Source organism: Chiroxiphia lanceolata, chromosome Z (genome assembly GCF_009829145.1).
Source record: "Chiroxiphia lanceolata isolate bChiLan1 chromosome Z, bChiLan1.pri, whole genome shotgun sequence".
In the NCBI taxonomy this organism is placed as follows: domain Eukaryota; kingdom Metazoa; phylum Chordata; class Aves; order Passeriformes; family Pipridae; genus Chiroxiphia; species Chiroxiphia lanceolata.
In genome coordinates, this window is record NC_045671.1 from 10,374,368 (window position 1) to 10,399,760 (window position 25,393).

Genomic DNA, 25,393 nt, shown 5'->3' on the forward strand with positions numbered 1-25,393 from the left:
TTTGAGACATGCCTTAAATGCAAACACATGTACACAAGCATGATATGCTCACAACTGTATAAATTAATTTCTTAGGTTCTTAGTTTTTATGTTCCCTATCAGAATGCAGACATATTAATGTCACACAATACCATAAATTTAAGTTCAAGCAACTCTTTAAAATTACTTTTTTTTCCAGTAGAATGCACACAGTTCTTCAGTTACCACAGAAACAGAGTCCTTTCAGACTTCATTTTTATACTGGTAAGAACCTAAAAGAGCAGTGGTTAGTGACTACCTATCAGAAAGAGAAAACTACATCCAATTACATAAGGATAACATATACTATACTCCATATAACTATGGAGTTATTGGGTAGAACCCAAAAAAGTAATGGTCCAATTTATTAAAGGAAGAACAAAACACCAGACAAGTCTGTCTTCTGGGAAATTTATGTTAAATCTGCTATGAGATTTATTTCAATAGGAACAATGTTACTGATGCCTGCGTTCTGAGATGCAAAGAGCTACAAAAGCTGAGTATTAATACTGTATTTGTTAGTGACATTAATCTTTCCAGAGCTATGAGGAAAATCTGTAATATAAAACACACATTCTACCCTACTACTCCATTTACTGTTGTATGGCCAAATTTAGAACACAGGTCACAATGTTTCACAGTGCAGCCCACAGACTTTATTCCAGAATGCCCACCTAAATGCACCCAAAACAGTAGGAAAAGCACGCATATCAGAAGTCTTCCAAGCGTATGCATTGTAGAGTCTATTACAGTTCCTTGCTCCCATATGACAATTTTCTTTGCAAGAATTACCAAGGAGTGATGCGTAATACTTCGGTTTCTTGGTACTGTCTCAGCTTACTGTGTTTCAAAGAGCACTGAAAGCTTCACAGTATCAGACAAGCAGGATGAATCTCAAGAAGCCTTGAGAACAGTTACGGGGCACAAGCGTGGTACCCCATGTCCTCAATGACTCTTTTCCTCATCTTAATCCACATCTCTTCCTACAATTTACATACTTTTCCCAAGACATCCTCTTCTCATTAATGTCATGGCAATATTTTCCCCCCTTTCTTTCAGCAAGGCCTTTCCAATAGTGAGCTTAAAGACAAGGTCGAAACGAAAAGAAGTAGTAAACATCTTTAAACAAAATAATTCAAGTTATATTGTTTCTGCCTATCTTCTTTCTTAAGATGAGAAAAAATGATGGAAAGAAATATAGACACTGTCTTGCACAGTAAGAACAAGAGAAAACTCTTACTTTCTGATGCTTGGCTCCACGGATATGTGCAGCATAAGCATCTGCCCCTGTACAAGACACATCACAAAGCTCACAGCGCAACTGATTCTGAGTTCCACGAGCAGAAGTACTGTTGTTATTGGTGTTCTGCGAAGCTTTCAATGCTGCTTCTTTCTTTTTGTGTTTCTGGCCTTCTAAGTGTTCTTTATAAGTCTGTTTAAATAAACAATACACACACAATCAGCTGTCTTTGTACTGCTCATTCATCATTCATGTGAATACGCGTAATATATAACATAGCATAAAAAACACACACTTTACATAGGAAACACTTCCTACTCTGAACATTTCCTCTGTATGACATGTTTTCAGCTATTAATAGGCCACTTCTAAGACCAGTAAATTTTCTTCTCTACCACCAGGATTCCACAGTTAGGTAAAACAATATAGGTTTTTCTTCTCTAAATTCTGCCTTCCCCAGTCAAGTAGTGGTCAACAGATACTACCACTGAAAACTTGATATGATCAGAAAACCACAGTTTCCTGCACTGCATTCAATTATTCTTGATTTTGGTTTTTCCTCTAACTTACAAGACCTCAGGGATCAAGTGTATCCAGATAACCAGAAAAATCAATTTAAAAGAAGGCAGTGCATAAATAAAGCTGTACTGAAAATGTAATGTATAAGGTGATCTGAGTTCCTACGTTAACACAGCAATCTAGAGAGCATACAGGGTGGGAAATAATGACAAGTTTATGTAAAAAAAAAGGAACTTTTTAGCCAACACTTTGCATGACTTGGTATCTTATTTTCCATGCACTTGTACACACTGCAAAACTAAAGGAGGATGTTAGAATACAGTGAAGAGTAAATTTTCAGGCTTACCACTCACATAATTTATGCAATTCCATAGCTTTCAAAAAAGTATTTTCTAAGAAGTCTGCTATACTAAAGAAGTAAATCAAATGCAAAGTTTCAAATAATTGTGAAGTCCAAAATACAGGTGAAGCTTCTCTGTACAAGCTTGGGGATCTATCCTTTTGTCTTCTCATAGGACCTCTTTCTATAATAGTGCCCATTTTCATTTAATTATTCCTTAAATATAAGTATAGAATCAAATCTTCAAAAATTAACACATATTCCTGATTAGAGGGATAGAGCACCTCTCCTCCGAGGAAAGGCTGAGAGAATTCAGTTTGTTCAGCCTGGAAAAAAAAATGCTTTGGTGTGAACTAGTTGAGGCCTTCCAGTACCTGAAGGGAGCCTACAAGAAAGATGGAAAGAGAGTTTTTACAGGAGCATGCAGTGACATGATAATGGGGGACGGCTTCAAACTGAAAAAGAGCAGTTTAGATATTAGAAAAAAATTCTTTACTGTGAGGGTGGGGAGGCACTGGAACAGTTTTTGACCAGAGAAGCTGCAGATGCCCCATCCCTGGAAGTGTTCTAGGCCAGGCTGGATGGGGCTCTCAGCAACCTGGTCAGTTGGAAGGTGCCCCTGTCCATGGCAGGGGTGTTGGAACGAGATGATCTTTAAGGTCCCTTCCAACTCAGGCCTTTTAACGATTCTATGACTCTTAACAGGGTCAGATTTTTAGCTGAAGAAATTACGAATAACGTGCATAGTAGAAAACCATGTAATACAGGTACCTGTGGTCCAGCGCAGCTGATCTTGCAAACATCACAGTAGTGGATCTGGGGTGGTTTGGGAGGTTGTTTTGGTTTCAGTTGCTTATTTTGGAATGGTGCCTTTTTAGTAAAGGTGGTCCCTGTCCAAGCAGCTGTTGCAGCAGCAGCAGCAGCTGCTGCTGCCGCCTGTTTCTGTTGCTGCTGCTGCTGCTGTTGGTAATAGGACGATGCGGCCGAATACACTGCAGCTTCATAGCCAGAGTAAGAGGTACCTCACAAATCAAAATAAAACAAATGTTACATCACTGGGTATCATGGATCAACTACATAATACACTAATTCAAATCATGTTGCATAACAGAGGGGCAGGGCAAGATATAAATAATTTACTGAAATCTTGTCAGGCAGTCTGAATTTCGCTTCATGTTTTACAGTACACAAATACAGAAGTACCAATTGTACTGGAATATATTCAATTTTAGACATATCTTTGCAGACAAACAGTTATGTTAGATATATAAATGCATCCCTAAAGAATATCTGAAATTTCCTGGCACATCTGGTAAAATTGGGTATGATGGAACAAGAATTTCAGTGAAAGGTTTATCAAAGGCCACCTGAAGAAAGCAATCTTCCAGAACCAGATTTGCTGTTCAAGTTTCCAGACAGCAAGGAGGACTGATATAATGCAGAAGAAAGGGAAAAAATGAAGATAAAAGACAGAATGTCTACTACTATTACATCCTATTACACTGATTTAAGTTCTTTTAGCGCAGAGAAGATGCTTGCTCACTAAAGCTTGGCTATGCAGTTCTTGATTTCTAGTATCAGTTGAATAAATGAAGAAAACTGGTCTCTGTCTTGAGGAAGTACTAAAATCCCTTTTTAAACAGAAAACAAAAAGTTCAAGGTAGCTGTAACATGCCAGCTGATTATCATCTGGTTACAAAGTTAACATATTTTCCTCAGTAACTACTTTCTGGATTCTTAAGGGTTGAATGACAGTTTTTTTTTCAGCACCCACTGTCATCCCGTTTTGGGTCAAGACAGCCCAATTTTAAAAGATTGATACTGAACTGTCTCTGTAACTGCATGTTCCCTTCCCATTTCCCAAGGGTAACATTTGTGTGGATGCACTTCCTTATTTTTTCTATCCCTCACCTCTTCCTTTCAATTCTTACAGTAAGTCACCATTCGTGTAGCAATGCCACTTGTACACTCTCACATATAACCAAAGAGGCACATAAGACACCAAACCTCTTCTAAAGATACAACAAAATTACGATGATTTAACTGGTTGATATTTCTCAGTAGACTATGATGTAATTGAACAGAAACTGCTAAAATTCTGAGTATTGAAAGTCTCTCCTGTAACAACTGCAAAGATCCCAGTAACAAAACATGCAAAATCCTTACCAGAGTAAGTCACTGCCGTTGTACTGTATGTCGCACTTTGAGTGTAGGATGGAACAACAGTGGCTGCAGCTGCCACTGGTTGCACAGTTGAGGACACCGGATAAATGGAAAACGTAGTTGTTGCTGGACTTGGGGTTGCAGGTTTTATAGCTGTCACTTGTCGAGTTTGCTGGGCTTGGGTGTACTGAGTTGCCCCTTGGCTATATCCTGCTTTCGGAGCTAATTAGGATAGAAAATGTAAGTGTACAAAGATTGATGGGTTTTAGTTGCATGAAATGCAAACCATATTATGGGATAATTAAAAACATGCTGGTGAACAAATGTGTAAAAAGTGGGTCTCTGTTTTGGTTTCTTTGTTTGTTTTGCTTGTTAGTGTTGTGCATTCGGTTGTCGTGGTTATACATTGCATACAATGTATCAAATAACAATTTAACCATGTCACAGCTCACACTAGTAAGCCTCACTTTTATTATTTATTTTTAACTGTGCTACTATGTTTTTAAAGAACCTTGTCATCCAATGGTTTTACTAAACCAAAGCACACACCTAAACTTTCCTCTTATTTCTAAGTGAAGTAAAAAAAATAAATATGATTGATGATTTGTAGCAATCATGATGCGAATAATGAAAGAATTACACAAATGAAGTAACTAAAGACTTAAAAGAGTAATTCTAATCAAGTTATCATCTGAACCTACTTCAGCAAGTTTTCTAGACAAATCAATAAGACCTTTGCCTAGAGGTATGTTTTGAGTCTACCTGGTAATAATCCAAACCTGAGAGGCAGCTACTTATGGCAATGTCACAACAACATTGAAGCTCTAGGAGCGGAAAATTTTTCAACACGTTGACAGAAACTATGTGACAAAACTAAAAAGTGAAATATTCAAACAACTGTTTTTAAGGTACTAAAGCAGTTGACAGGCTGTGAACGAGGAGAGCAGTGTGAACCACGCCACCCACCTGTCTGGTAGTAGGACTCGGCCACTGAGGGCTGAGGCTGGGCAGCAGCAGCTACGGCTGCCGCGGTCGCTGTCGGCTGTTGATAATACTGTTTGCTGTCATAAGCCACAGCTGGGGCAGTAGATCGAACGTAGGAATAGGAATCCTAAGAATTCAAAACAGAGAAATCACCTTTAGGTGTCTATCTAGAGTAATAAAAGTCGTTAGCATTTTCTTCTGGCCTACTAAAGTAGAATGAAAACCCCCCCATCTATCTATAGAGTATATACAAATAAATGCATTAAAGAAATTAAATTTACATTTAAAGGTACTTCAGGTCTGAAACAACCCTACTGGCCTTTTATAGACTTAATACAGGAATTAACCTCATGCTATTACATCACTTTCCCTACCTAATTATTTTTGTTTTTGAAAAACATCTAATCTCACTAGTTTTTAATAATGACTGTATCAGATTCTATTTCTGAAAATATGAAGGGAAAACCCACAACAGATCTCCACAAAATGTAAATTTCTACAACCCTCATAAATTCACAAGGTTAGAAACATGAGCCCATATTGGCTTTAAAAATCCTATCATTTACAACATTTTTCTTCGTTATGTTTTTTGGAGTGTGAAGGTGGTACTTTTAAAGCCTTCTTCTCCTTACCGAACCATAAGCAGTCTATAAAAGCAAGGCAAATAGCCCATGTGACACCTTTAAAACATTGGAGATGCCTAGTAAGCTTAAAGGAAATGACCTGGAAGCCACTGTACATATATGTACATATATTCTCTCATCCTCACAGTGTTTGTGGTAAAGCACAAAGAGTTGATCAACTGAGGAGTAGCAAGGCATGAACCGTTAGAGCTGAAATACATTAACGTATAAAAATCTTTTGTAATTCCAAGAAATATAACATAAAATCCTTTTTCAAACCACCCTATGTAAACAAATGACTTTATTTACTTTTGGGGTCTCACTTTCTTGTCTATTAACTGACCCCATAATTACAATATGTAAAAAATTAGAGGAACTGTGTAAAAGAATTGAGAACATGCAGTAATAACATAGTCCTTTTAGACAAACTAAGCTACTAATTAGAATCTAGCTAATGCCTTGATAAGTTTAGGACTAAACAGCTGAAACGAGATACAGTATTTCACAATGAAAAGGGACAAAGTTCCCATTTGCAGAAGCCTGTATCCACAGCAGGTTAGGCAGGGATTTCACAGACGGCACCCAAAAGCTATTTACAGAGTAGTTTATCTTCTAGAGCAATCTTCTATCCTCATAAGCTTGGTACTACAACTCCTATGGCACCCAGGAATCTTCCGGTAAAAATTTTCAGTGGAGGTAGAATAGTTCCTTTGGCACAGTCTTTTCAGCTACATCAGTTCCATGAGCCATTTTACTGCACACCACTTGAACATCACTTAGCTGAGACAAGTCAGTGCTATTCTTCTCAGCAGCAGCTTCACAAAATCCCATTTTCTTTTCCAAACAGCCCTTCTCTTTTAAAATTATCGTTTAAATACCACACAACAGGAACCAACCTGGTAATTCTGAGTGGTGACAGGAGGCGGTGGTGGTGGGGCCTCTTGCTGGCGTTGCGTGTAGCCATAATCCGTGGCTGTGTGTGCCGTGGGATACCCTCCATAGGCAGCAGCTGTGGCAGCAGCTGCAACAGCCACAGGGGCTGGCCTGGCCACGGCCACTGTGGCTGCTGCCGGGGCATAGGCTGCGGTGACCGTGTGCGCAGCCACTGGCGCCTGGTGCACGGTGTAGCTGGCAACCGTGGTCGGATGGGAATAGGCTACACCCGAGGCTGGCTGCTGGCTGCATTGGGTAAAAGGACAGTAAGTAAATTATTCCAACATACAAAGCCATTGCCCACACATTTCAAAATCCCAGATTTGATTAATACTTGTCTGTTCTACAGACGGACCTGGAGCAGCTATCCACCTGTGCATACTTTTATTACCCATCTGCCACCCTCATGAAAAAGGCTGTATCATTCTGAAGGTTCTGTGGATGGACAGACAGAATAGAATCACAGAATGTTAAAGCGTGGGAAAGGACCTTAAAGATCGTCTAGTCCCCCCCTGCCATGGGCAGGGACACCACCCACTAGACCAGGTTGCTCAAGGCCTTATCAAACCTGGCTTTGAACACTGCCAGAGCTGTGGCTTCCACAGCCTTCCTGGGAAACTTGTGTCAGTGTCTCACCAGCCTCACAGTAAAGAATTTCTTCCTAATATCTAACCCAAATTTCCTTTCTTTCAGTTTTTACCCATTACTCCTTTTACTATCATTACAGTTTCTGACATATACAGGTGATGATTTTCTTAGCAAGGGGGGAGTTTGTGCTGTTTTTTTTCTAAGCAGTGGAACAAGTCTTTCATTCAAAATAATGTAATAGTCTTAAACTGTTATCTTTTCATGACTGGCAAGTTTTAAAATGCTTTAGTGGTTCTTCCACAAGATGGACACGTGTCAAACTAAGAAAGATGTCACTTTTCTGTCAGAGCTTTTTTATGACCAGTACTAGCATGAAGTCTTCCATGAAACCATATTCAAGTAATATGATTTATTGAAGACTTCCATGAAAATTAGCTCAGAACTGTTGCATTTACTTAAATAGACACCTCTGATAGAGGACTTCTCCCACAGAAGTTTAAAATTGTAAAAACTGGCCCCACTTGCTCACGCAGAATTCCACTGACACAACATGAAGCATCAAAAGAACAGTCAGTCTTACTGAGCAAAAAGACTGGCACCAGAGCTCTGGCAACCTTCCAGGCACATGCTGCCACTAATCTAGCTCTCTAAAATTTGCAGGCAGGACACTAATATGTGGATATATACTAAGAATGAGTAAATACTAACAGAAGAAGTAAAAAATAATGGCTTCAAAGGTTTAAGTACTTGAACAGAAACTAGTATCATTGTCCTGTACTGATGTGTAACTCTGCGTGATGTTGTCCTATACTGATGTACAACTGTGGATTATTTTTAGAAGCTCAGAATAGCTATTTTGATTTTTAAACAAATAAAGCAAAGCAGGCAAAATATCACCATCTGGAACAATGTCATCAAGTGAGGATTCAGTGATAATTCTAAATTTTTAATACACTCTCTGCACTGTTGTTCAATAACAGCTAAGAATCTCTGTAGGGTTTAAAATCGCCATAGCACTATTAGAAGGCATTTCAAAAACTACTCCATGCCTAGTACAGAGGTAGTATCCCCTGGTTTTCAAAAAATAGAAAAATGAAATCTCATTTGAAGTAAACATACTCAGTAGCACAGTGGAACTGAAATATGGTTACGCTCAAAACCAAAAGGAACAAGTTACACTACTTTTTTGTAATGTCTTCAGTATTCCCTCTGACAGAAACAAAGCACCTTTTAACCGTATCTATTATTAGCTTTGCAAAAGACATTTCCACTACTCACTTTTGTTCAGTATGTTTTTTTAATTTAGTTTTAGAAAACCTTATCTTGTCATTTCAGTTACAATAGAACCCATCTACTTCAATTAAACAAAACAACTGCCCCTCCCCACCCATCAGCATTCTCACAGCAGAAACAGAGAAAATTTTACTGCTATTGGACTTACATGCCTGGACTCAACCTTCTGCCTATCACAGATCCCTGAGTGCTCAAAAGACCACTTGCATTCTACCCAATTTTAATCCATTTGTGACTTGTACTCACAATTATGTTTCATGTTATTTTCAATTTATTAACTTAAGAGTAGAAGGAAAAGACTAAACCACTTTGATGTAACTCCCATCACTGCTTGAAACAATTCCTCCTACCTGATGTATATAGGAAGATTCTCTGTTTGTTTAAGGTGAGAATTGGACTCCACCACAGAATTCAGGAAAACTAGTTTATGATGGTAAAAGTGAATGACAGTCTATAAAATTAGGCTGCATTATCTCCATAGCTAACAGCATAGAAGCGTAAAATATTCACAAATTCTGAAGTAATTATCACTACCATACATATTTCCTAAAATCACATTAAACTGAGTAAACAGACAACAGACTGTTTAACTCAGACTGCAACTGAACACACCAACAGTCCACTACTGCCAAGAAGGTAAATCTTACTGCACACTATTCTTTCCCAAACCTAAGCCATTTTATTTCATCCCTGGTGCTAATTCTGCTACTTGTCAAGCCACTCAGTGCACTGATTCATTGACTCATTAATCTAGAAGAAAACAAAGAGAGGGTTTTTTGCTGGGGTCATTTTCTAACATGGCAGAAACATTAAGAAACATTGGAGCTTACAAAGTAAGTCAGCTGAGTGCCAGAACCCATGTAAGTTATATATATAGGAAAATGGGGAGAAAATGGGAGCAGGAGAAAGAGCTGTGCAGAAGCACTAGCTTGGCTCTTCCAAGCTTCACTGCGTTTAAGTCACTATTATAAAATATGATACAGAGTTCACAACAAACTACAAAATAACAGTGCCTGTCTATTTATCAAAGAAAATGCTTTTGTTCTCAGAATATGTATGATTAAAGATACCTGATAGTTTTCCATATTTAATATTGTGAAGAAATTACAATCATTACTGGCAGAACTATTAACAAGATCATGGTACAAGCAGTTCCATTTCTTGTGCATCAAAATTCCTTATCATAGCATAGGACAACAGCCCAAATAATTTGATTTCTAAGGGTAATACAGTTCTATGTCCATGTTAATTTTAGCAAACCTACTTCCCTTGCTTCTGCAACATCATGCAGAGCTGGTGACTGAGTCTCCAAGACTGCAAGAAAAGTATTCCAGAACTGAGTGCTTCTTCCTTCCTAAAAGTTATGTTACGTTATGTTACAGAAACTCACAGTGACATCTCATCTAAATTTGTGACATTCTTCTCCCCATGGTCTTTTAACATTAAGATGATCAGACATTTTCATGGAATTAATTTACATAAAAATAACTTTGTGCCAACTTCTTCATTTAACTTACAAGAGTTCTTGCCCTTGTTTGGTGATTAGTGCCTTATCACATTTGCTGAGATGAACTTACCTCCTCCTAGACTATTTTGCCGGACTCCCTCTTTCACTCCATCTGTACACCTATCCTATCATTATCTGTTTTTATGGGTCCAACCTGCTTTATTAAGTAGGTGGAGCTTAAAAATCACAGAATAATCTAGGTTTAACCAAAGATTTGGAAGTCATCTGTTCCTACCTGCTCAAAACACAGTTTATTTCAAAGTTAGCTTTCTCAGGGCTTTGTCCAGTCAGGTTCTCATCATCACTAAAAATGGAAATAGCAAAACTTCTCTAGACAACCTGTTCCAGTGTGCCATGGTTTGAGCTCAGCTGCCAACTCAGCCCCAAAAAGCTGCCCACTTGCTCCACCACAGTGGAAGCAGGGAGAGAACTGGAAGATAGAAGTGAGAAAGCTTGTCAGTTGAGATAAAAAACAGTTTAATAGGGAAAGCAAAAGTCTTGCACACAAGCAAGGCAAAACAAGGATCTGGACAGGCTGGATCGATGGGCCAAGGTCAAAGGTAGGAGGTTCAACAAGGCCAATTGCCAAGTCCTGTTCCTGGGTCACAATAACCTCAACCAGTGCTACAGGTTGGGGGCAGACTGCCTGGAAAGCTGCCATGGAAAAGGAGCTGGTTGACAGGAGCTCAACACGAGCCAGCATGTGCCCAGGTAGCCAGTAAGGCCAATGGCACCTGGCTTGGATCAGAAATGGTATGGCCAGCAGGACCAGGGAACTGATTGTCCCCCTGTACTCAGCACTGGTAAGGCCACATCTCAACTCCTGTGTCCAGCTTTGGGTCCCTCCAAGAAAGACACTGAGGTGCTGGAGTGTGTCCAGAAAAGGGCAATGGAGTGTAGAAGGGTCTGGAGACAAGTCCTATGAGAAGCAGCTGAGGGAGCTGAGGATGTCTAGCCTGGAGAAGAGGAGGCTCAGGGGGGACCTCATCACTCTCTACAACAATCTGAAAGGAGGTTGTAGCCAGGTGGGAGTTGGTCTCTTCACCCACAGAACAAGAGACAGAACATGAGAATGTGGCCTGAAGTTGTGCCAGGGAAGGTTCAGGCTGGATATCAGTGAGAATTTCTTCACTGAGAGAGTGGTTAAGCATTGGAATGGACTGCCCACAGAGGTAGTGGAGTCACTGTCCCTGGAAGTGTTCAAGAAATGACTGGACATGGCATTTGGTGCTATGGTTTAGTTGACATGGTGGTGTTTGGTCAAAGGATGGACTTGATGCCCTTGGAGGTCTTTTCCAACCTTAATGATTCTATGATTCTGTGAGTCTCTAAATTCATCCACCACTTCCTATTGGTAGGCAGGTGCTCAGCCATCCCAGGAAAGCAGGGTTCCATCACGTGTAATGGTTACTTGGGAAGACAAACGCCATCACTCTGAACATCACCTCTTTCCTCCTTCTTCCTCCAGTTTTACTGCTGAGTTGGTGCCATATGGTATGGAAAGTCCCTTTAGTGAGCTGGGGTCAGCTGTCCTAGCTGCATCCCTTCCCAATTTCTTGTGCTCCCCCAGTCTCCCTGTTTGCTTGGTGGGGTGGGGCGAGGAACAGAAAAGGCCTTGAAAGGCCTTGGCTCAGTGAGTCCTACTCAGCAGTAATGAACACATCTCTCTGCTATCAACACTCTTTTCAGAACAGATCCAAAACACAGCCTAATATCAGCTACCATGAAGAAAATTAACTTTACCCCAGCCAAAATCAGCACACAATATTCGAGTACCCTGTTGAGAATTTTTTCCTTAGTTTATAGATGTTCCAGTTTCAAACACAGATGAGCTCTAGACCAACATTTATATAAGGCAAATCCAGTTTCTGACCATTCAATTCAATGTAACTTCATGTAACAATTCTTACAGTCCTTAAATTTACTTTCAAAATAAACATAATTCTTTAAGAATTCTTGAAGAATTCTTCATATTGTACTCTGCTGTATTGCTACTATATTACCCTTTCCACCAGAAGTTTTCATTCAAAAATAATACATTTTACTGATAACTACTCCTATTTCTTTAGCTTATAATAATAATAGCAGTGCTTTCCCACCACGTTGACTTAATTTCTATTTTCTAGGAAGAACACATTCTTCAACGCTCATCTTCCAGTTCAGATATCCCCATCACAGCATTTTCACTATCCCATCCAGAGCCAGGTTAAAGTGCACATGTTACACTCAATCTTCTGCTTCAAGTTCTGTAGGTATGCTTCAGTCAACTACAAAAGGTCACCTGCAGGACCCTACCTAATGTGCTTTGTCTCTCCTTACCTTCTTTTCCACATGTATATCACTATTTACCCATGCTCTCTACTAGTTTCTCTTGAATAAGGTCACCTCTATTCAAAAGTTTCACACCTCAGTGCACACTTAACTTGCCCTCATCTTCCACATCCTAACTAAATAACCTCAAGAACGAGAGAATTCTTTATTCACAAATATTGTATTACAGTGCACAAGAAAAGTATTTTTTGTAAAACACCTTTGACTCAAATCTTTGAATAACTTCTATTCTAATTTTTACTGACACTAACAACAGGAAATACTAATCTTTCTGTGGTGTTAGTATCAGAACAAGTGTGATATTGTGAAAATATCACTATGAGATTAAACCTCCTTGATAAGACTGACTGTAGTGAGCTGTGACTGTGTATCTTTCTCCACAGTAATCTCTAATTCCATGACAATCTGATTTTCTGGGGGTGGGAGTCAGGGGCCACACTGTCTCACAGTCCTGCAGAATTTATACCAGAGCAAAGTCCACAGAAAAAACTGGCCTTGCCCATTATTGCTGTCTCGTGCACAGAACCCCCCGCACCAAGTGCAAGTACCTTTTCTCAAAGCAGGTGTGCATTTTGCCCCAATACTTTCTAAGTTGGATATAAAAGTAATACAGCAGATGTTTACATGGTATTCGACCACCATTCGACCTGTTGTGTACACTCAGAACTATCACTCTGAAACACTGTAATATGTAAAGATATTTTTCTCATTTGCAAAGTCTCCATTCCAAAACAACGAGACACCAAAGAGTTATGAAGATCTCCCTGCTCAATTCTACACCACAAAATCGAATAAGCTACAGCACGGCTTTTAAAAAAAACAGTAAAATTCTAGATAGGTACTTAGCCAGGAAAATCCTACCCTGGACACTTACATTTGGCCAAGCTGTATGAAAATATCAGCAACAAAAAGTTCACACCCTGAGCACAAGCTCTCAGAAGGTGTCAGCCATCAATATTTGTTGTTAAAGTAACTAGATTAATTTCATAATTCTGTTGGTAACTTTTATTTTCCTTGTCAAAAATCAGAACACTCAAGCAGCAATTAACAACCTTTTCTGAGCTGCACAAAAATCTTTAGCAAGAAAACTATAGCAGTGTTTTTGATACAGAAAAAGAAATATGGCCTTGAAAAGCAAAAAAAAAAATAAATCTGGGAACACACTTAAAAAAGTCAGAAGCTGCCTAGGAGGCAGAAATTGCTCATCAATACCAATTAATGAGGTACTGATGTCCACTTGGCAAAACATTGTTCTCCAGTCCCAAAACCACATTTGTCTAACTTAAATAGCTATATAAGGTCAGTTTGTAAATGAGCAACAATATTCCACAAAAAAGCTTAGATTGAGAACTTGTTTAAACTATTAGATAGAATACAGTGGAACCCTTGTTAGTTACTTTCAAGTAACAACACTGATAGAAGGTCTGGATTACCCGTGAATGACAGAAAATTAAGAGCAATTATGAAACAAATATTGAATTCTCTTCTGTAACACACTTGGCTCATGTTTTTTTTTCATTTCCAGCTATTACCCTTTCCCAGAAAAAAAAATTGAGGTTTTTCTTTTTGTAAAACACTGAATTGAAAGTAGAAAGCTTTATTTTTTGCATGTTAACAATAAAAGAAAATATCTATTTTTCCAGATAACTAAAGATTTTAAGATATTGTATTTTCTACATGAAGATATTTGTGGGGTAGGTCACGCATTAAGAAATTTGATGAACTATCTGTAGCAACTACTGTCAGAGGAATAACACATTTTCAGGAAAATACAGTCTATTTCCAACTAAGATATATAGCATATAAAAGCTCTATATAGAGGAAACACATAAAAGGTTCCCTATAAGCCTTGCTTTTCGTCATACCGACTCATTTAATTAAAAAAAAAGGAAATTAATTGTTACTCATGTGTACATAACCTGAAGAAAAAAAATGCTGGTCTCCAGCACATCTCTGTACGAACAACCAATATGCACACACACACATGCAAATGCCGTTACTGTTCCAGCTCTGTTTAGGTTGCTGGACACTGAAAACTCCTCTCCTAGAGGCAAAGAACATCTTCAGTTTTTTAGTTTCAGTTTTCTGAGGACTGGTATTTTGATAGAGAGTTAAGATTTGGCCTAAAACCAAGTCTGTCTCTTATCCAAATGACAATCTTCCTCAGAAATTACAACTTCTAAAACATATTTCTTGCAGGTGTTTTTCATTTAAAGAGGCGATTTCCACACTAGTTTGGCACAACATTAAAGCAAGTCTTAAAATAAATTTTAAAATACAAGTATCTTGAATTAAACCCCTCACTAATTAAGATATATTTCTTAAATTCTAACTTTTAAGAATATTTGACCATTTTAGCATCAAGGAAACCATAGCTGATGGTACCTAACTGCCAGACTTCTTGAAGTTTCATAGATTATTCTATGAATAGCAAAAAAATACAGATTTGAAGCTTTTTCAGGAATATGAGGATTGATACAAGTATGATCCAACTCTACAAAAATGTGGGAAACAACTGGATGGTAGGCCTTGAATTTGAGCAGTTGCAGCTCTGAAATTGTAAAGAATGTAAACAATACAGGATGGGAAAGTAGAAAAGGACCAAAACTGCTGTCAATAACAGGTGCTGGTTTTGAGATTTGCCAGCACGCGAAGAACTGTCGACCACCTATCAAAAGACGAGTTCAGGCGTGTGAATAGAAGTACCTGACCAATGAAATATATTATGCTTGCACGTGGACAGAGAAGAAGAATATAAGTCTAAGCTTAAGGTAAATAAAGTAGCTGTGTGCCTTTCCCTGCTATCTGAGTGCATTCTTGGCCGTCGCCACAAAAACTGTTAGAAGCAGTGCAATCTGCTACTGCTAAAGATTCTAACCCAGGGGGAGGCACTCCTGAATAACCAGATGTAGTTTCAGGTGTGCTAATGGAACACGGACAGAGCAAAGTAAAAACAAAATAATAACTGAAAAACAGAAAAAAGTGAGAACTTTTTTCCTCCTAAGCACACTTGACAAAAAGCAGCATAAAATGTTGAAATAACAGACTATAGTAAGTGGTACTTTAGAAGTGACTTTGCTTCTGTTTTTCTAGAGCTTGTCACTCACTGCAGGCAAAAAAATTTTGATGAAGACTCAATATATATTTTTAGAACTTTAATTTTTTAAATTAAATTTTTAAATTTTCTCCCATTCTTACAGTTTTGTGAACAGAACACTGTAATTCAATTCACTAGCAATACAAAGAGAGGCCTGAAGGCATGCAAATGTGCAATCCCCTCTTGGATTCTGCTAAATTTCAGAAGTTCCTAGTAATGTGTTCTATGGTTTAACTACATGAAGCCTAAAAAAGACAGTTTTTTGTAGCTGAGTTTCCCTTCTTCTTCCTTGTTCTAAGAACTTGCTTGTATCATTCCAATACAAACCAAAATTAATGACTGCTACTAGATGGCTAAACCATATATTATGAATAACTTAACCTCAAAGGTGAACAGTCCCATGTTTTGAAAACACTCTTACTGCATTGATAATCTTTACATTTAGCTTCACAGCCTGATTTAATTCCAATCAAATTCTGCAATGTTTTCCTCATGTACGTACTGCAAGTGACTGTAACAGTGACGCAATATACACCCTGTTACCTACCTCCCTTGGCTCACAACACACAGCCCATTGCCTATACTGCTTTCTTCAAAAAGTTGATTTTCTCAAGTCTAGTCAACAGCCGTGTTCACAGTGGTAACATACATCACAAAAAGACCTGAGATTGAGATGGTACATCTGCCTGAAAAGGGCCAGCTAACTAACATTATCCCTGTCAAAATCACAAGATCAAAGAATGGCTGATGCTGGGAAGGAACCTCTGGAAATCATCTGGAAGTTCAGTCCCACTCAAGCAGGACCACCTACAGCCAGACACCCAAGACTGTATCCAGATGGCTTTCAAGTATCTCCAAGGATGCAGACTCCACAAATTCCCCGAGTAACCTCTGCCAGGGCTCAGTCACTCTCACAATAAAAGTGTTTCCTGATGTTCAGAGGAAACCTCCTGTGTTTCAGTTTGTGCCCACTACCTCTGACTCCAGCACTGGGCACCACTGAAAAGAGCCTGGCTCTGTCCTCTCTGCATCCTTCCTTCAAGCATTTATACACATTAAGAAGATCCCCCTCAGCCTCCTTTTCTCCACACTGAACAATCCCAGCTCTCCTTGTCTTTCTCCGTAAAAGCTACAGATCCTTCAGCATCTTTGTGGGCTTTTCACTGAACTCTCTCCAGTATGTCCATATCTCTCCTGTACCGAAGCACAGAAATGGACACAGGATTCCAGGTGTGGCCTCACTGGTGCTGAATTAGAGGGGAAGGATCACCTCTCTCAACGTCCTGGTAATATTTGCACTAATGCAGCCCAGGATGCCATTCCCCTTCTTTGCTGCAAGGACCCATTTCTGTCTCACATTCAAGTCTGGTGTCCATTGGGATCCCCAGGTCCTTTTTCTGCCAAGCTGCTTTCCAGCTGGGTGGCCCACAGCATATATTGGCGCATAGGGTTGTTCTTTCATATAGAGCTTTGCACTTCCCCTTGTCAAACTTTCTGAGATTCCTGTCAGCCCATTTCTCCAGCCATTTGAAGTCCCCCTGAATGTCACTGCAACTCTCTGGCACATCAGCCATTCCTCCCAGGTATCTGTCATGAGCAAACTTGCTGAGGGTACACTCTGCCCCATCATCTGGGCCATTAATAAAGATCTTAAATAGAAAAAAATGCTAAAATTGGCACATTCTCTGTAAAAGTAAAGAAACTTCACTAGTATGGAAAATTGTATTAAATTGTTATAACATTCTGTATTTCCTATCTTAAGCTATTACTTTGCTTTTCTAGCATCAATAATGTAACAACACATTAACCTACCACTGTTTTGTTTTAGAAACAGATCAAATTTTCCACATTATTTAACACCCTAGAGTTAAGCCTACAATCATCAACCCATTCTGAGGATACAACTTCAAAGGACATAACTATACCATTAACCATAACTACGCCATTAACAGAAATGCTTCCCCAAGTGCTCTGCTCCTAAAGACAAGAGCCTGCTGCAAATTTCAACTAGTTGGCAGATTTCTCTCCTTAAAATGACAAAGGCTCCTCTGACTCCTGAGGCACTTTTCCTCCTCCTTTACCACCACCTCCTCTTGTCTCCCCTTTACAGCCGACTGCAACACTGGTACAGCCCATGTTAACAAGCTCAGAGCCCTCCTTGCCTTTCCAAACCCGTTGGTGTACCTCCTTTGAGAGCAGGACGTCATTGACTTGAAAAGAGGTCTATCAAAATCCTTTCATAAACACCAGTAATGGAGGCTTCTTGTGTACACTAAGTAAGCTAGAACAGCATGTTTAGGATAGCACTTAAGACTAAACAAAAAGAGAATCAGCTCCACACAGCTCTGTCATATTCACTGAAATCTCCTTGGCTGAAAATCTGTATGCTTCAAGATGTGATGCAACTCAAGAGAGTATGGGCATAAAATTCACAGAGCAAGTATTTGGAGTTTTTACCTTCCTGCTATGGTAAAACTATGATTATTTTCACTGTCCATGCATTTTAGAGTAAGGTGTATGTGCTATAAGATGAATAAATGTTTTTCTTCGTGTAAGTTTAAGTCTACTAGTACATACTCTCTTCAGAAGAAAGTCTACTCAGTATTGCTCTCATCTGTTTCTACCAGTACAACTCTGACTTATGTTCAGTGATACTTTATATGCCTGTGTGAATTACAGTCCTAATGCCTCTGAAAGACTGAATACTTTTCAAACCAGTACCTACTTGAAGAAGAGGTACCTGGGGAAGACACTGAAGACAAAAGTAAAGTTAATTAGAAATACCAGCAAATGTGAAAAAAACACTCCACCCCCAATCAATTCTCAATAGCCACCTTGCCCAGTCACAGCAATTCACCCTCCTGTGCTGTTCTGCACCAGACTCAAGTATGTTTTAACATCAAGCACTACAGCTGAATTCCAAACTAGCTCTAACTGCAGGAGTTCACTTCCATATGGCTGCTTTGAAGATTGCATCTGAACCTAAACTCACAGATACTGTGGTCTGCTCTGAACCTGAACTGCTAAAATTGCCTTTACCTGTGAAGGCTCAGCACGTTCAGCAATATTCACTCTGCTTCAAGGCAATTCAAAGTTAACAAATCACTCCTAACTATACGAGCATCTCCATCACTAACCTGTCTCACTAGAGCAGAGACATGGTATGAATATCTCTAAGATGAAACTCAAGCACTTAAAGATTCTTCATCTTTTTAACAGAAGGCAAAATCATAACACAAATTTAATTAAACAAGACTATCACATTCACACACTTTGTCCAAACATTACTCAATACCCCTATCTCTCCATCAGCATCCTCTCATTTCAATCAGCAAACTTCAGAATAAAAGCATATTATGCCTCTCTCCAGCACTGAACCAAGCATGCTAATATTTTTTACATGCTAAAGACAAGCCAATATTAGTATGGTAATTTCACACTGAATAGACACAAAGAAATGAGGTCTAGTATCACCAAATTCCACACTTATTTCAGGCTTCTAAATGGATGGATTAGTAGACACTAAAATAAATAACAAATGAAGTTTGCATTGAATGCAGGTTTATAATCTTGGGCCCTAATACCATCACTGGCAGAAAGCACAAATTGAAAGGTATTGCAATATTCAGAAACATTTCCTGCATTAGTATTTGCATAATCTAATGCTTCTCTCATTAAGTCATGATACTATTACACAAAGAATTTTAAATGAGTAGGATAGCAGGAAATTTTATGCAGCAACAACACTGAAAGGAACAAGAATGCTTCTAATACATTATTTACAGGTTTAAAGGGCACTTAGCTCTTTTGCTGCCCTTGATTAAACATGAAACAAGTTAAGATTTCAAGTGTGTTTTATGAAAATTAGTATTTATGAACTAATAAATACAGTCATCTATTCCTTTTCTTATCTAGTCAATACCAATCACACTGTTACAAGGGTAAATATTATTAACTCCTGCATGCCTGTCCTGGTTTTTGGCTGGAGTGAAGTTAGTTTTTTTTAGTAGCTGGCTTAGTGCTGTTTTGGATTTAGTATGAGAATAATGCTGATAACACGCTGATGGTTTAGTTGCTCAGCAGGGCTCACTCTAAATCAAGGACTTTTCAGTGTCCCGTGCTATGCCAGAGAACAGTTGCAAAAAAAGTCAGGAGGGAGCATGGAGAGAGCTGACAAGAAATAGCCAAAGAGGTATTTCATATCATGGAATATCATGCCCAGTGTATAAACTACGGGGAATTGGCCAGGAGCTGCTGCTTGCTTCTGGACAGGTTGGGCATTGGTCAGCATATGATGAGCAATTGTGTTGTGCTTCACTTTCTTCTCTTGGGTTTTATTCTCCCCGCTCTTTTCATTACTACTATTTTTTTTATTATTATTACTGCTATAACTCATACTATCGTATTCTATTTTGTTTCAACTATTAAAACTGTTCTTATCTCAACCCAGGAGTTTTGCTTTTCTGATTCTCCTTCCCACCAGTACCTGTGGGAAGCGAGTGAGAGCCTGCGTAGTACTTAGTTGCTGGCTGGGATTAAACAGCAACAACACAGTACTTCTGAATTTTCCAAATCCAAGATCTAACACCTGAGAACCTACCAATCTGGCCTTTAAAACTGGTTCAAATATCAGCAGTTAATGTTAAGACTTGGACAAATTTTAATTTCTCTTTCATGTGCAGCATGAGAGAGTATTTAAATGATCCACCAAGGCCACAGATAAACTGGAATCCCAGGAAGACACTGTAAATTCTGTGCCAATAATAGCTCCATAGTCTTTTCAGTGTTGATTTAAACTCTGCATCTGGGACAGGGCAACCCTGGATGTACAGATAGACTGGGAAATGAGATGCTGCAAAGCAGTGCCACGGAAAGGGACCTAGAATATGAGCTAGGCTTAATCCTCTCCTTTAATATTAAACATTGAAGTAAATGAAATTTAATGCATTTCATTTCCATTTCCAGGAAAAAATAATTGCAAAAAAACAGTCTGGGAGTCGTTACAAGACCTCCATAAAACTACGTTCCTGAAACTGTGTCAGGTATGCAATTTTTATTAGAGTAGCATACATCTGCACTTGTTTGTTAATAATCCTTGAGATATATGCTTTCTTCTTTTGTTTTTCCCATTAGTCAAGATGTAGGCACCATGGAAGGTCTTTATCACAGATTTACAGAATGAACAACATAAGACTGAAATGTGGACTTTAGGGTGCTACTCCCACACAAGCCAAAAATGTGAAGGCATTCCTGATTGTATGTAGCAAACTAAGCAACCTGATGTCAGAAAATGTGAGATAATAGATGCTACCAATTGCTTTTTAGCACCCTGGTCACGATTCGGATGAACAAACCCAACAAACATCCAGAGACTCGTGGCAGTGTGTTCGTACGAGATCTGTACAGACCTATAAGATGCAGGTATCTACACCTGCCTAACGTCACAGGTCCTCAAGTTCCACTACAGTACGTGCTCCTGGTCTTAGAAATCATAGCAGGACATATTTCTAAAAGGTACCTGGCCCGGAAAGTACCTTCTCTACTTTCTCAGACACATCAATCGTAACATTACTTCAACTGGATCAAGTCCCCTGTATTTTCCCGTGCTCCATCTCTCCCCTTATCCATCCCGTCTCTCTCAGGCTGGGTTCCGACCCATGTTAGCAAGGATTCTGCCGTCCCGCACCGACAGCAAAGCCCTGGGGAGCAGGGCCCGCGCTGCCCGGAGCCGCAGGAGCAGACGGGCCCGGGGGCGGCACTCGGTGACTCGCCGGTGCTGCTGCCTGCAAGTGGCCATTTTAATTTGAGGGCCTGGGGACCCGATGCCGCCGCCGACTCTCCTCCCCCTCCTCCCGCGCTGTGCTCGGCCCCACGTCCCACCCCGGGGGACACCGGGAGCATGAGGAGCATGAGGAGCCTGAGGACACGCACCCCAGGGCGCGGCGGGAGGGTCCGGGCACGGCGCCCCGGGCGAGAGGCGAGGGGCGGGGGCTGCGCGGGGTCCCGGTCGGGGACAGGGGCCCGGGGGCGGGTCGCGGCGGTGGTTACCTGTACTGGGCAGCAGCCCCGCTGTGGGTGAATCCAAAGTAGTTGCCGGTGGCCATTTTGGCATCTTCCCCCAGCCGGCTGGGCACTGCGGCGGCGGCGGCGACCGAGGGGCGGCGGCGGCCGGGGCCATGACAGGAGGCCCGGCGGGAGGAGGCGGGTAAGGGGAGAGAAGGGGACACAAATAGAGCGACAAGGGACAGAGAAAGCGCGGGAGCGCCGGGTCAGAACTGGGGCCTCAGCACCGACCCCCCACCCCGACCCCACCGCCGCCCCCTCCCCGCGCACGGACACGCCGAGCGCCGCTACTCACCATAGGTGAACGAAACTACCGGGCATATGGGAATCATGAGTCCGGCCTGGCAGCGACGGCGGCGGGTGAACTCTCAACTCTCCCCCGCCTCCCTCCTCCTCCTCCTCCTCCTCCTCCTCCTCCCGCTCGCTCCCTTCCCCCACCCACCGACCGCGACAACGGCGGAGTGCGGCCGGGCCGGCTCCGCCTGCGCAAGCGCGGGATGTACGCGGGGGCCGCTGGGAGCTGTAGTCCGGCCGCCGCGGCGCCCCCGCCCGCAGAACGGGGACCCGCGGGAGCCGCCGCCGCCGCGGGAGCCCCATGTGCGCAGGCGCGGGATATGCGCCGGGGCCGCCGGGAATTGTAGTCCCGCTGTCCGGCCACGGGGAGCCGCGCTCAGGTCAGCACAGAGAGTATTTACACACGTACGTGTATATCTCTCATATGTAGAGCCCCATCTCACAACAGTTCTTATATGCTTATTGCACGTACAACACAGGTACAGCCTCACCCACACTTGGCCCATTCGTGCACCAGCAGCCCGTCAGATCGCTACTGAAATCCACTGGCCGGTGCAGTGACCTCCCTACCAAAGGGAATAAATTAGTGTCTATTCCTCAAGGCTCTGCCCCTCCTTCGCACACTCCTCCTCTCTGAGCAGCAGGCGTTCCTCAAAGCTCTGAAGAGAGCAAAACTCAAGTGCTGAAATACTTCCATCACTTTTTTTTTTTTTGTCTGTGCTGCACTGTGCGTTTTTCATAAATTAGTCAAGACTTATAAAACACTTCTGGATTCAGTAAATCATTATCATTTTGGAAGTATTTGTTTTCTGTAAGCCACACATACTCAAAACGCCCCTGCTTGGGATCTCCTCCCACAGTCCTCACAAAAACAGGGGTTTCCCTTATCCTACAGTAGCTGTGGACATCTTAGGCACCAAGACTTCTAAGATACTGTTGTTCATAAAATGAGAGGAAGAAAGTAATTTCTCATCTAAAGCTTACATTATTGCAGCTGCATATGAAGTACTGCTACTTCAGATGCCAAACGTCCTTGCCAGTCCACTGGACATAATTTGTCATTATTATGAATTTTGCACAGGGAGTATTACTATACCTTTTCTTCATTCTTATCCTAATCAGGCACAATAGTAAAAGGAATCTGCGTGGTTCCACCTAAAGTGCTTTTCTGTGCAGAAAGTGGCTATTGGGTGAAGACATTTCAATAATTTAGTTTATAAATTACAAAAAGCAAAGCTTTAATCCCAAAGTTCTCTGTGACAGTATTTGAGGAGAGGGCTATACAGAAACCTTCTATAGAAGAACTCAGAGGGTATGACCTCTGCCATGAAAACTTTGATTGAGGTAGCATACAAAAATGATATATATATACACTCTCTCTTCCTTTTTTTTGTTAAAAATTGTTCATAATTAGACCACTGGATCATGATACTTGGACAAGAAGACAACGGAAGTTTTCTTCCATTCCCTTTCAAGTTTCTTCAGTTATAAACATTCAATATACTGATAAATAAACAATATTCAGTACACATTTCTTTGCAAATACAAGCATCTATATACAGACACAGACATTCACACATCTTTTAACACTGCATCACTAAAGCTATATTTCACAAGTGTATGTATGTATGGCCAGTCTTCGCGAACGAAGATTTGGGAAGGGTCTTTGCCCTTCGAGCCTGCGCAGTGGATTTTTTAGGTGAGACACAGTGTGCGCTGAGCTGAGCCCACCCTTTAATCCTAAGGTTCATCTGCCGGGGCCGAGCGAGCTTGGACAGTGGCAGTGAGGTCCTCAGGACGTAGGTTTGTTTAGAGTGACCTTCTCTTAGATGGATGGCCTTACAGGGCTAACGAGCTCCATCTACCCGGGGGACTCCTCTGACCGGGACCCGAACCCGGGTCGCGGCGGTGAAAGCGCCGCATCCTAACCACTAGACCACCAGAGGGCCCCACAAGTGTATAGGCCTGCAATTGCCTCTTCATTTATGAGGTAAACTTTGTTGAATGACAGAATATCATAGATTGGCTTGGGTTGGAAGGGACCTTCAAGGTCATCTCATTCCAACCCCACTGCCATGGACAGTTGTCACGTGCCACTAGACCAAGTTGCTCGGAGTCCCATCCAGCCTGCTCTTGAACACTTCCAGGGATGAGGCATCCACAGGTTTTCTGGGCAACCTGTTCCAGAGCCTCACCACCCTCATAGTAAAGAATTTTTTCTAATATCTAATCTAAACCTATTCTCTTTCAGTTTGAAGCCATTCTCTCTTGTCCTGTCACTCCAGGCACTTGTAAATAAACTCTCTATATCTTTCTTATAGGCTTCCATCAGATATTGGAAGGCTCCAGAGACAGCCTTCTCTTTTCCAGGCTGAACAATCCCAATTCTCTCAGCCCTTCCTCATAGGAGAGGTGCTCCATTCCTCTGATCATCTTGTTGGCCTCATCTGGACTCTCCTAATGGATATCAAACATATCTATATACATATATATATATGTATTTAGTATATACAACTACTAATATATATTGTATTATAATATTCCAGACAAACTTGGACTATTTACCCTCTTTTCAACAACTTTGTTTCCACAAAAAAAACCCCAAACCCCTTCCTATTGAAAATAAAGAACTTTTTTTTAATCCAAGTAATTTCTAGTACTTCTAATTCAAATATTACACCCTCTATGTTGTGATTTCAGCCCCACATATGTCTGAGCATTAACTCCCACTTGACAGTTTGATTCAGCTGCAATTTCATCAGAAGATTCAGATTACTATCCTGGGTGAATTTTGCATTTTCAGTCTTCACTGCATATATCACTTAGAAAAGACTACAACACACTTTATGAGAAGTCACACTTACTAAATATGACCAAAAACATGCCCAAGGTTTCCCTTTTTTTCTTGAAAAAAACCCAAATGACTAGTATTATACAAGTCTTTCCCTCAGCAGCTTCCTAATAAGAACCTGATGCTTCCTGGTGACTTTGTGAACCATTACATAACATCTATTTATGCTACTAGTTGCTTGCAGGATCAGATTCATAGTCTATACTTAAAAAACCTCAGTAGGTTATAAAACAAGATTGCATCTCCCTAAGACGTGTATCAGATTGCTTCAAAATGAAACAGTAGTAAATTCAGATTAGATCCTTCAGGGCATTTTGAGCTTTACTGATTTCTGTATCCTTAACTGGAAGGGAAATACATGGAGTGATAAAGGGCAAGTTGTGGCAGAGGGAGAAAGGCAGAAAAACTTTAGTGAAAGATGAAGAAGGTATTTTTTAAACAGGAAAATTAAACATCATCTCTCTTCCTATTAAGATTACAGAAGAACAGCCAAGAATTTGCAGAATAAAAATGTACACTGGAACACAATTCTTTAATTTGGAATCAAAT

General features: G+C 40.6%; 1 protein-coding gene and 1 non-coding gene across 6 annotated transcripts in view; both read right to left on the reverse strand.

Annotated features, from left to right (window-relative positions):
* Window positions 1–22,135, reverse strand: part of ZFR (zinc finger RNA binding protein) — a 45,455-nt gene extending 23,320 nt beyond the window's left edge. For 3 of the 5 annotated variants that reach the window (XM_032674606.1, XM_032674605.1, XM_032674604.1), the window contains exons 1-7: window positions 21,995–22,117; window positions 21,685–21,769; window positions 6,784–7,066; window positions 5,247–5,391; window positions 4,284–4,502; window positions 2,889–3,139; window positions 1,259–1,450 (exon numbers count right to left, since the gene is read on the reverse strand). In XM_032674606.1, coding sequence (XP_032530497.1) covers window positions 1,259–1,450; window positions 2,889–3,139; window positions 4,284–4,502; window positions 5,247–5,391; window positions 6,784–7,066; window positions 21,685–21,769; window positions 21,995–22,031 — 1,212 coding nt within the window. In that variant the 5' untranslated portion in view covers window positions 22,032–22,117. Of the gene's footprint in view, window positions 1–1,258; window positions 1,451–2,888; window positions 3,140–4,283; window positions 4,503–5,246; window positions 5,392–6,783; window positions 7,067–21,684; window positions 21,770–21,994 lie in introns of all 5 variants that reach the window. The other 2 variants (XM_032674607.1, XM_032674608.1) reach the window with 2 other exon arrangements.
* LOC116781270 lies at window positions 9,878–10,013 on the reverse strand. Its single transcript, XR_004354837.1, has one exon. It is a non-coding gene; the product is annotated as a small nucleolar RNA SNORA66 (small nucleolar RNA).
* Window positions 22,136–25,393: the final 3,258 nt, after the last annotated feature.